Genomic DNA, 12,349 nt, shown 5'->3' with positions numbered 1-12,349 from the left:
GATTACTCAAATAGTGCAGACCTGTTCAGACAAGCACGTTGTGCATAAATATACATCAACTTTTTTTTTTAATATATATTGTTCTGTCTTTCCAGGTACCTTACCTAAAGTCATACTTACGTACTCAGACCTATAAATGTATTGTTATAGAAAGAATCATAAACCCATATACAGACACTCATCTGCACATACGTATCTACAGGGAGTGCAGAATTATTAGGCAAATGAGTATTTTGACCACATCATCCTCTTTATGCATGTTGTCTTACTCCAAGCTGTATAGGCTCGAAAGCCTACTACCAATTAAGCATATTAGGTGATGTGCATCTCTGTAATGAGAAGGGGTGTGGTCTAATGACATCAACACCCTATATCAGGTGTGCATAATTATTAGGCAACTTCCTTTCCTTTGGCAAAATGGGTCAAAAGAAGGACTTGACAGGCTCAGAAAAGTCAAAAATAGTGAGATATCTTGCAGAGGGATGCAGCACTCTTAAAATTGCAAAGCTTCTGAAGCGTGATCATCGAACAATCAGGCGTTTCATTCAAAATAGTCAACAGGGTCGCAAGAAGCGTGTGGAAAAACCAAGGCGCAAAATAACTGCCCATGAACTGAGAAAAGTCAAGCGTGCAGCTGCCACGATGCCACTTGCCCCCAGTTTGGCCATATTTCAGAGCTGCAACATCACTGGAGTGCCCAAAAGCACAAGGTGTGCAATACTCAGAGACATGGCCAAGGTAAGAAAGGCTGAAAGACGACCACCACTGAACAAGACACACAAGCTGAAACGTCAAGACTGGGCCAAGAAATATCTCAAGACTGATTTTCTAAGGTTTTATGGACTGATGAAATGAGAGTGAGTCTTGATGGGCCAGATGGATGGGCCCGTGGCTGGATTGGTAAAGGGCAGAGAGCTCCAGTCCGACTCAGACGCCAGCAAGGTGGAGGTGGAGTACTGGTTTGGGCTGGTATCATCAAAGATGAGCTTGTGGGGCCTTTTCGGGTTGAGGATGGAATCAAGCTCAACTCCCAGTCCTACTGCCAGTTCCTGGTAGACACCTTCTTCAAGCAGTGGTACAGGAAGAAGTCTGCATCCTTCAAGAAAAACATGATTTTCATGCAGGACAATGCTCCATCACACGCGTCCAAGTACTCCACAGCGTGGCTGGCAAGAAAGGGTATAAAAGAAGGAAATCTAATGACATGGCCTCCTTGTTCACCTGATCTGAACCCCATTGAGAACCTGTGGTCCATCATCAAATGTGAGATTTACAAGGAGGGAAAACAGTACACCTCTCTGAACAGTGTCTGGGAGGCTGTGGTTGCTGCTGCACGCAATGTTGATGGTGAACAGATCAAAACACTGACAGAATCCATGGATGGCAGGCTTTTGAGTGTCCTTGCAAAGAAAGGTGGCTATATTGGTCACTGATTTGTTTTTGTTTTGTTTTTGAATGTCAGAAATGTATATTTGTGAATGTTGAGATGTTATATTGGTTTCACTGGTAATAATAAATAATTGAAATGGGTATATATTTGTTTTTTGTTAAGTTGCCTAATAATTATGCACAGTAATAGTCACCTGCACACACAGATATCCCCCTAACATAGCTAAAACTAAAAACAAACTAAAAACTACTTCCAAAAATATTCAGCTTTGATATTAATGAGTTTTTTGGGTTCATTGAGAACATGGTTGTTGTTCAATAATAAAATTAATCCTCAAAAATACAACTTGCCTAATAATTCTGCACTCCCTGTATATATACAGTGGCATACTTGTAGTGTAACATTTATGTAGCGCCATTCCTATGTATGGAACTGAAGCGATTGCCTACAATGATACCTTGTAGGATGTATGGTTGGAAGTAGGTTGTATTTGTTTTTATCTTAATTGGAAGTGTTTCCATGTCATTTGTGATGACCTCAGAGGTGCGGTTATGTGTTCTGGGACAGATCGCTTAGCAGTGTGAAGGTTGAAGAATGAGTCAGATGTGTAGATTAAAGTTTTCCAAAAGGTGGCAGCTTTGAGCAGCTCTTTATGGTATTTCTTATGACCAAAGACCACTTCGCTGTACTTTGGGGTCCATTCTGAGATATTTTGTTTAAAGTTTATGATCCTGAGCAGGCATAAACTGGAAGGAGAAATTGTAGACATCTGCTGGTGGGGACTTTTTTAATATCATCCCATATCTCATTGTCATTGCGGGATGGCAAGAAGCGGTCATACCAAGTAGGCTGTTGGGACCCTCAGTGATAGACTAAATAAAAGTTTTCTATTAGCCAGCAACATGTGGCAGTTTTCATCAATTATTTCATGCCTGCTTAATTGATGTGGCGAAGTGCTCCATAGATGTTTTATCTTATGTGAGGGCAACAGTGTTAAGCGGTATAGGGAATTATTATTCAGCATGTATGATCTACAGTTCATAGACTGACCACTGAGTGGTATGGTATTACAATTAGTATAGGCCAGGAGGTTTATTGTATTGTTTTGTAACTGCATAAATATAATGCTTACTACCAATAATGGGGCATTTTACGCTGCTCTGAAACCCAAGGCTAGTGGGGGGTTTTCTATGCATTTGCCTCAGGTTCTATGTGGTAGATTAAATTACTAGGAGTTACGTGTAATATTTAGTGGGACAGGGTATGTGATTTCATGCAAATGGTTGAGCTACAGAAGATTAGTAGATTAGGGAAGTTTGATATTTGAAGTGAGGTGTGGGCAGTTTGCAGGAATACAGCTATGGATAAGCAGACATGCATGTGATTTAGAATAGTCTGAACTCCGAAAAAGAGGTGTGCAAAGGATGAAAAGTAAGGAGAGGTTAGTTTGGAAGGAGTTAAAGCAAAAATGTTAGGTTCTAAGTCAAGGTCAATTTTCATGAGAATACAGAGGAGCCCTTTTTTGAGACCACATTTAACAATTTGAGAATTCAAAACTGTAGAAAAACATCATGAGCATATGAGAGAGCTATACCAGATGGGAGTGGGACGCTAACACGGAGAAACTGTGATTAAAAAAAAAAGAAGTGTAAGCCCTGCCCCATCATCTACAGACACCCCCCCCCCTTTCCCCCAATGTTTTAAAGCACCTCAGGAGGGTAGGTGATAAAATTAACAAGATCTCTAAGCGAAAGCACATGTACACAAGAGAGTATAGAGCATCCCCCTTCTTCTGAAAGTATGGCCTTGTTTAACTCCGAATTTAAATGTGTATGCACTCAAATATAGGCACCATGACTTTAATAAACAAAAAATGCAAAATCTCCTATTCTTGTGCTTTCCATTCAAGTCCAGAAATCTAAGGCCTTCATTTAGACCCTGGTGGTCTTTTGTCTGCCAGGGTAAATGTGGCGGTCCCACCACTAACAGGCTGGCAGCGCAGACCGCCACATTGTGAGTGTGGCAGGTTGCCCCCTCCCCCCCCCCCAAAGCAAGCACTAGATCCCTCCTCCCCCTTCACCCACAGCGCCCCCATCCCCCAATTCAGCCACAGTGCCTCCCACCCCCTTCAGACACAGTGCCCCTCCTTCCCGCATATTTGCACACAGACACCCACACGCACCACACAAACACCCTTTCACCTACACTTAAATACACGCATTCACTCACACGCATCCAGACATGAATTCACGACAACATTCATACACTCATTTACTCACACACATCGAAACACGCATCCACAACAACATTCATACACACATTCAAGCACGCATACTCACACCCACCTAAACACGCATACTCACACGCAAACACACATTCACCACAACACTCACATTCGCATACACACTTACATGCAAACACGCACTCACTTCAACATTCAGACACACATACAACCACGCACACACACACACACACACACACACACACACACACACATTCATGCACACACGCAGACACCACACACTCGTACACGCACACATAACACCACCCACCCCTGTCAGACGATCACCTTACCTGTTCCCGGGAGAAGGCTGTCCGGCATCGAATGGGAAGGGGTGCTTCCACCGCTGATGGGGCGGGCCAGTGGTGGAACCTCCCAGGCGCCTCCACCGCCACCACGATTACTGCTAGATTTCCGCCCAAAGTGGTCGAATTCTGGCAGTATCAGTGAAATGGGTGGCGGAAGACCACCAGCGCTGGCGGTCTTTTGGCGCCCGCGGCTTTCGTAATGAGGCCCTAAGTGTGGTGAGGAAAAACAGGCACCAACAAAGAGAGGACTTACCAAGTACCTCAAAGTCTTATATTGGCTTTTCTGACTAACTGAAAATTTCACACATTGTATTTGGAAATAATGTAGGATAATAATGTTTTATTATATGCATTCTTCAGTTTCTGAGAAGAGAGCTCTCAATTGCTAGATGTGAATATTTTTCTTTCTACTTTGATGAAATCTGTGTAATCCAAGAGCTTTGAGTGCATGCAGCTGGTAACTTGTATGTCTGTGGCAACCGGTCCTAATTCATACCTAAGGGTTAAACGTTACACTATGGCCAGTCTTTCTTCCTGCCATTAGGGGACACTGGAGAAGCCAGGACAGAAAAAAAAGTGTCTCCTAAAGGCCCATATGAATAGAGGAGACAAAAGAGCGCTGGTTCAAATCTCTGAAGATAACTAGTGTTCAACACCTCAACAGAGTGGCACTTTTTGAAGGTAGCCTTTGACGTGCTGCAGAATCCACCCACAGGTTTCCTGTTACAGCTATTAGTCAGAGCCAAGACAGGTATTTTCTTGTTAACTGTCTGCATCAGTCTACAAGATTTACTTCAAATAACTAGTATGTGTGTGAGTGAACTCTGACTACCACCAGGAGCCCTTACCTTTTACATAAACAATGCTCCTTCTATGGACCTCTTGGGGAGGGTCCTTGAACTCTGCACTGGTCCTAACTATAACTGCCCGACCTCCACTGTGATATATAGACATTTAGCTGAGCTAACTATAACTTGCATCCCATGCAATGCACTGTTTATGAACTCGCATATTACAACACTCATGACCTGGTCAGTGAAATCATCCAATGAGTATGTTACGTAAACATTTCTGACACTGAAAGATATATACTGAGCTACTGCATAAGTTAAATTACTATTCTTTCTGTACTAATAATAAGTCTGAACTATATTCCTGTTTTTAATGTGGGTGTACTATTTGAGTGAACTAGCCTCTGCTGAAACATGTCCCCTGCTGATGTCAGTGTATGGTAGTGATGGCTGACTAGTTGGATTTTATGAAATACTGCCACTTTGCTTCGATCTCTCTCCTTTGTGATGAATGAGTGTAGTAGTAGTGTGCAATAAATTCATTTAAAATTCAAGTCTGTTCACTAAGACCTCTCTATGGGGTGATGGTTTAGTGTACTAGTGGTTTGCAATAGCTTGTCCTCTCTGCTGACACCTTTCTCCAGGATGAAGAATAATTTTACTAGTGGTTTGGACATAGAAAGAAAGAGAGGGCGAGAGCTAAATATGGTGTTGTGGTTTGCGACAGACTAGCTTGTATGGTTAGATTTCTTACTTTGGTGATTAGTGTTTAGAGTAGTTGTTTAGAAGAGACAAGACTATCCACTGAGAATGCTTTCCTGGGTGATTAGTGAGTGTTAAGGTTACAGTGAGCTCTCTGCTGCACGTTTCTCACCTATCTCATTCTCTTATTCAATCAAAAGTAAATGGTATTTTCTGAAGTATATTGAAGTTTACTTTGCTGGATAATGTCATCCGTGAAGTTCTTTGAGATGTCATCAGTGATGTCACTGAATGTCATAAGTGATGTAAAATGTGAACTATCACTGCTGAATTTCTATGGTTTTGTGGGTGTAAAATCTAAACCCAACTAGAACGTCTCTGTAACTTTTGGCTTTTTTAGTTCATTTCTAATTTATTTTTTATTTTATTTTTTTATTCGATTTCCTATCTACAATGTCCCTGTAACCTTTGTTTTTTCAGTGAATTTCTACGGTTTTTAAATGCTATTTCCTAACTATAACATCCCTGTAACCGTTGTTTTTTTTAAAAGATATATATTCTACTACAATTTGACTCGTACGTTCAATTTACCAATGTTAATTTTCACAAGTTAATAAATATTCACACATTCATTCTTAATATATATTTTACAACTAAAAACTAAAAAATTAAGATAACGTAACTTTCTATAAATGGAATTCAACAAGTCTTACTTTTTAAAATTCAATTAATGGATCTGCGCTGTCCCTAACCATAAGCACACAGTCAATACTATAACAACAATGTATTTAATACAAACATGCTATTGCAGTTTCTGTCAGTGTATCTCTGCCTGTATGTGTGAGTGCATGTGGAAGTGGCTGTGTGGGTGTTTGGGTGTTTGAATGGTTGTGTGGCTCTGTGAGTGGCTGTATTGGTGTGTTAGTGGTTGTGTGGGTATGTAAGTGGATGTCTGAGTGGATATATGGGTGCGTGAGTGGGTGTGGAGGTCTTTGAGTGGGTGTGTGGGTGTCTTTGTAGGTGTGAGTGGGTATGTGAGTGGTTGGTTGGATCAGTGGGTATTTAAGTATGTGAGTGTGTGGGTAGCTGTGTTCTGTGAGTGGTATTGTAAGTCTTAGTGGCTGTGTGGGTGGGTGTGAGTGGTTTTGTGGGTTTATGAGTGATGTGTGTGAGTGGCTGTATGGGTGTGAGAACGCATTTTTCCCATGCATAGGAATCTAAGACACGACTACAGCCCAAACCGCTGAGCGGAATTACACCAGATTTGGCAGAAAGCTAGATCTTGGTCCAGAAAAAGTGTGTTTTGCGATTTGTTGTAAACTCATTCATTAGATTTGTAGTTGATAAAGGAACTAGGGACACGGATCCATCTTGGAGGATCCACAGATCTGAGGGAGAAGCATGGCCCTGATTGACTGGCCACAACTGAGAGGAAAGTTGTGGCTGCCGTTTTCTTTCTCACATCAGGCCTGGATCCACAGTTTTTTGTTTTTTTTAAAGTGTTCAATCAAACAGTTTTTGTTTTTGTAAAGCGCAACTACTCGCCCGTGAGGGTCTCAAAGTGCTGGTGGTGGGTCCTGCTTCATTCGATGTTTTGAGGTTCTTCCTGAAGATGGTGAGCGCTGGGCTTTGTCTGAGATGCGTTGGCAGGTTGTTCCAGCTCTGAGCTGCGAAGTATGCAAAAGATCTTCCTCCGGCTGTGGTTTTCTGGAAGCGTTGGACTGTAGCTAGCGCCTGCTGTGCGGAGCGGAGGGGTCTGACAGGGTTATGGAAGGAGATGCGATGGTTCAGGTAGGCAGGTCTGATATTGTGCAGGTTCTTGTAGGTGTGAGTGAGTAATTTGAAGTTAATTTGCTTCTCTACTGGGAGCCATTGGGGGGGGTCCTTAGGTTTTGGGAGATGTGTTCTTGGTGGGGGAGGTTCAGGATGAGTCTTGCAGCATTTTGGATGAGTTGTAGTTTCTATTCTTTATTGTGGTGCTTATGTAGAGTGCATTGCCGTAGTTGAGCTTGCTAGTGACTAGGGTGTGGGTGGTTATTTTGCAGCAGTCGACCGGGATCCATTTAAAGATTTTGCAGAGTTGGCAGAGTGTGTGCCAGTAGGAAGAGGTGGCTGTGTTTACCTGTTGAGTCATAAATAGGGAGGAGTCAAGGATGATTCCTAGGTGACGGGAGTGGTCAGTTTAAGTAGGTCATGCTCTGAGCGGTGTGGCCCACCAGGAGTCGTCCCAGGCTGAGGTGTAGTTTCTGAAGATGAGCTCAGTCCTGTCTAAGTTGAGCTTGAGGCAGCTCTCCCTCATCCAGGTGGTGATGGCTTTCATCCCGGTGGGAAAGTTCCGCTTAACTTTGTCCGGGTCTTCAGTAATGAATATGATGAGTTGTGTGTCATCAACATATGACACAATGTTCATTTTGTTGTCTGACGATGGCTGCCATTGGGGCCATATATATGTTGAAGAGCGTTGGGCTCAGGGAGGATCCCTGAGGGACTCCACAGCAGACTTCTGTTGGTTTGGATATGAAGGGTGGGGGCCTGACATTGTGTTCTTCCTGTGCTGTGGGTGCCTATGGGTGCTGTGTGAGACCATGTCAAAGGCTGCTGAGAGGTAGAGGAGTATGAGTGCTGCGGTGTGTCTGTGGTCGAGGAGTGTGTGAATGTCATTGATGGCTGCAATAAGAGCTGTCTCTGTGCTGTGGTTGCTGTGGAATCCAGACTGAGAGGTATCCAGAGAGGAGTTGTCCTCGAGTAATTGTCGCAGCTGCGAGTTTATGGCTTTTTCCAGGATATTGGCTGGGTAGGGTAGCAGTGAGATGGGTCGGACGTTCTTGAGCTCTGATGGGTCTGGCTGTAGGTTTCTTCAGGAGGGGTCGGACTTCGGTGTGTTTCCAATCTTCGGGGAAGGTATCTGTTGTGATTGAGCAGTCTTGCAGAGTTTGGGGGCTATCGATGCTCTTGGCTCTGTTGTAGATGTGGTGAGGACAGGGGTCCTTTGGAGCTCCAGAGTGAATGCTGTTCATGATGATTTCAGTCTCTTCTGTGGTTACACATACTTACTATTTTGTAGAGGGAAAGAATGTTTGAAAAGCAAAATATGGAGTATACCTTTTCTCTTCCAAGAACTGAAATAAGATTCTTGAACCTTCTGATTCTCAAGACTTTGCTTTGGTTGTTTGTGGCAATTTTCATTTTTTCACGTTGCCTGTAGATTTAGATTTTTGGATGCATTTCTCCTTTATTTATATATCTACGATGTATCTGAAGAGACCATCCTGATGTAAATCAGCTAGTGGAGTATCAAAAAGAGATTTCTTTCCACTCAATGTCCTTTACGCTTTCCCTAGTGTCTTGGCAGTGCACCTAATGTTATAAAATTGTGATTAGGGTACTTTAATTCAAAGCAATTTGAATAAAACGGGTACCCATTTCATAGTGGCCTGTGATGACACACGTACTCAAACTGTAAGAAAAAGCACTGCCTGACATCAAGTATGCTCTGCATTACTACCTGTTGTTTTGCTATTGAAATTTTCAGTATGTATTCTTGAAGTGATTTTTGTCAATGCCGCTCAAAACTAAAACGCCTTTAGTCTGTTACATTAATTCTGCCATCTGATTGTTTTTTCCATCTCTTTCTTTTTGTAGCCAAATAGAACCTATTACCTGATGGATCCCAGCGGCAATGCCCATAAATGGTGCAAAAAGATTCAAGAGGTTTGGAGGCACAGATACCAGAACCATCAGAATACTAGCATATAACAGTGTTTGGCGAAACATAGTAAATAAGTCTCCCTATCTGCTGCTAGGCCTCCCTGATTCAAGTCATGAGCTCTGCAGCAAACCTGAAGAGCCTTCCTAAAGCCACCTATTTACAACCTTGAGGGAAAGCATATGTTTGAAATATTGTTTATTTTTAAATCAAATATAAATGGAATTCAGGGTTGCTTTGCTTGCTCATTGTGCTTTTGTTGAGGCTTCCTTCCACATGTGTATCGTTGCAGTAAACATCTGACTTGTGTGCACTTCAGCTCAATTTGTGTAGCCAGTTAGTGGATAGATTTTAAGGGGCTTAACTTAGCATTAACATCAGTTTAAGAACCCATCCATATGGACACAATTAAAATCACACACACACACACACACATTTTTGTGTATGCGTGCAGTTCTGTAGTTCAGGCCTTTCAGTTGTGTATTTACTTTCTGGTTGTTATAAAATGGTATATTAGCAGGGAGTTATATACAACTATGCTAAGGTGTAATGTCAACTCTGTTTTATTTGCTTATTTGGTGTGTGGCACTTGCAGTAAGGTCAGTAGATCCCTTACATAGCTTTTACTCTTAAATCTGCTTACAGGATTTACATGGTACTTATACTTGTGTATTCAAATGCATTGTGTGTCTTTGACAGGCATTCAATATTCTGAAAAGTAGGTTCAGATTGCAAGAAAGAAACATGGCACTGAAGTTTTTCCTCCACTGCAAATCTTACATTTATGTTATCATGTAAACTATGACATGGCCTTTGATTTTAGTTTAAATTTTGTGATCTTAACAAAACAGTGTGTTTTTGAGAATGCTTTTAATGCGTACAAACGTTGCAAATTTATGAATATTTTAGTGTGTAAAAGCTTCACAACACATCAGAGATGGATTTTTCTTTCAGATGGTGCAAATATTTAGCATTGAGTCACTTCCTCTGTGTATAGGACTGCACAGTAAATGCAAGTGTGCTATTTGCAGACATATACTCTGTTAAAACTATTTTATTCAGTCCTGAAATACATGTGAAAACAAATGTATTGGGCCACCCCTCTCATTATGGATCAGTTTCGCCGTGTGATAAGTTGACATGTTGAAACGTGTATGGTACTTTAGTCATGTCTACTAAATGACAATTCTTAACTTTCATATTGGTCTGTTAATTGCAACTTTCATTTTAAATGGTTGTGGTCAAGAACATTTCTGTTTATTTAGAATAAACCTTATCTGCACTGTTACATACAAACAGTAACCTAAGTATAGATTAGATCCAAATGTGATACATTTGCAAGTAATGTGGGGGCACCACAATCATTTTGCAGCAGCTTTCAAGCACTGTATGTTCTAGCTTATACTTCTTCCACATCACAAGTAATAACACAAATGTGTGTGCAGTGAGTACATTATTGTTTGTAAAAGTACAGGTAGCCTGGTGAAACGTGGCTCACCCAGTCCTCAAGTCTCTGTGTAGAATGACTGTATGTGGAATTGGGCTTATTTACTGCTAAAAGCCTCCTATAACGACCATGTGCTGAGTTTGGATGTCATCGAAATGTATTAAAAATATAAGCATTTAGAACAGCAGTTTCTTTAACAAAAACATAGACCGTAAGGAAAAGATGTAATCATACATTAGCTTTCTTTCTGGTTAGTGGCAGTCAGTTATGTGTAATAACCTGGTTTGTAGCTGACTAACTGTGATGTACAGGCAAAGCAAAACAAGAAATGGAAAAAATGTATGAAAACAGAAGCAAATAATGCAATGATATTAGGATATACACTTTTGTATTTTTATTCTTGTATAAGGTTATTTGCTGGCTAATTGTTGGCCTCTAGTTCAGTCTGTGTTATTTAAATTCTAATATATGAATTATTTGGATTAAATTCATGTTCGGGGCCACATTGTTGTATGTATTACTGTACAGCCTTGAATGTGAATAATTATTGTAAACTATATTTTACAACTTTTTTTCCTGGCTTTATTATATAAATTTTCTATTTGGTCAATGATCTATTCATATTTCTCATAATTTAATGAATCTGTTTATTCTCTTTCCAGATATTTGTGCTTTAGATGTAGTTATTGAATGATGAGGTTTTCACATATGCTCGGTAGTCTTGTAATAAAAAGCATGTAGGGTTATCGGTGAATTGTGTGTTCTGTTAATTATTTCGTATGTCAATGGTGTTTGATGTTCAGTCTCCTAGACTCAGAACTTTTTGCTGTACCTGATACAGGCAAATATACATCAGTTACATTAATATTGGATTCTAAGCAAGGTAGTTCTCTTTACAGGCCATACTTTATGATATAAGCTGGTTTGTTCATCCCCTGTGAATGAGCAGAGGACCCAGTAGAAGATATTAACTCTCCATTTGCTACAACGTAAAACTTTTCTTTTTAGTTATGGGTGTCTCATCATATGATTTTTTTATTTTTATTATTTCTGCAGGTCGAACAAGATTAATGAACACTTTTAAAATTATACATTTATTTCAACATGCGTGTTGGTCATTAATAGAGCAGCTTTTTTGGTCTAGTTTCCACCTGAGTGATACTTCTGCTGTCTGACAGTGAATCGTTGCCTTCTCTAGGACTTTAATTGGTCTATTAAAGTACTCAATTTTTTACAGACCTCCTGGGCCCATGAAAAATGTTATGCTGTCTCTACAAGACTTCATTTCTACTTCTTACCTGAACTCCAACAATTTAATTGTTCATGTTGACGATGAGCAGAATAAGGCAGCCTCAAAGGTGCTCAACGTAAATTTTTTGATTTTCCCCAACTGGTCCAAGGGTCTACTCATTCGTCTTGCCCCACACTTGATCAGATATATGTCATAGCCTTGCAGAGTCTCTTTCCTCATTAGAGCTCATTTGGACAGATCACAAGGCCATTCTTTTCACTATTAATAAGGTATATCATACCAGAGCTATTTGCAGTTAATCTTCCTTTTTATTGAATCGTTCATGATCCAAGCAAGATCTCCCTAAATGTGTTGCTCTTTTAGAATGTACTTGGCCTATGCCATTGGAAGACATAAATATGTCCATGGATCTCTTCAACAACTGGGTCACGTCAGCCTTAGATGTCATTCTCCTGTTGAAAACTAAGGCCCT

General features: G+C 40.7%; 1 protein-coding gene across 2 annotated transcripts in view; it reads left to right on the top strand.

The window, feature by feature from the left end:
- The window catches only part of PDPK1 (3-phosphoinositide dependent protein kinase 1), a 297,914-nt gene extending 286,535 nt beyond the window's left edge, over nucleotides 1-11,379 (top strand). For both annotated transcript variants that reach the window (XM_069209886.1, XM_069209887.1), the window contains one exon: nucleotides 9,115-11,379. In XM_069209886.1, the coding sequence (XP_069065987.1) occupies nucleotides 9,115-9,228 (114 nt within the window). In that variant the 3' untranslated portion in view covers nucleotides 9,229-11,379. The remainder of the gene's footprint in view (nucleotides 1-9,114) is intronic.
- The last annotated feature ends 970 nt before the right edge of the window (nucleotides 11,380-12,349 follow it).

The sequence above is a fragment of the Pleurodeles waltl genome, chromosome 10 (assembly GCF_031143425.1).
Source record: "Pleurodeles waltl isolate 20211129_DDA chromosome 10, aPleWal1.hap1.20221129, whole genome shotgun sequence".
NCBI classification, from domain to species: domain Eukaryota; kingdom Metazoa; phylum Chordata; class Amphibia; order Caudata; family Salamandridae; genus Pleurodeles; species Pleurodeles waltl.
The sequence above is the reverse complement of the archived record's forward strand: the minus strand, read 5'-3'. Positions and strand labels throughout refer to the sequence as shown.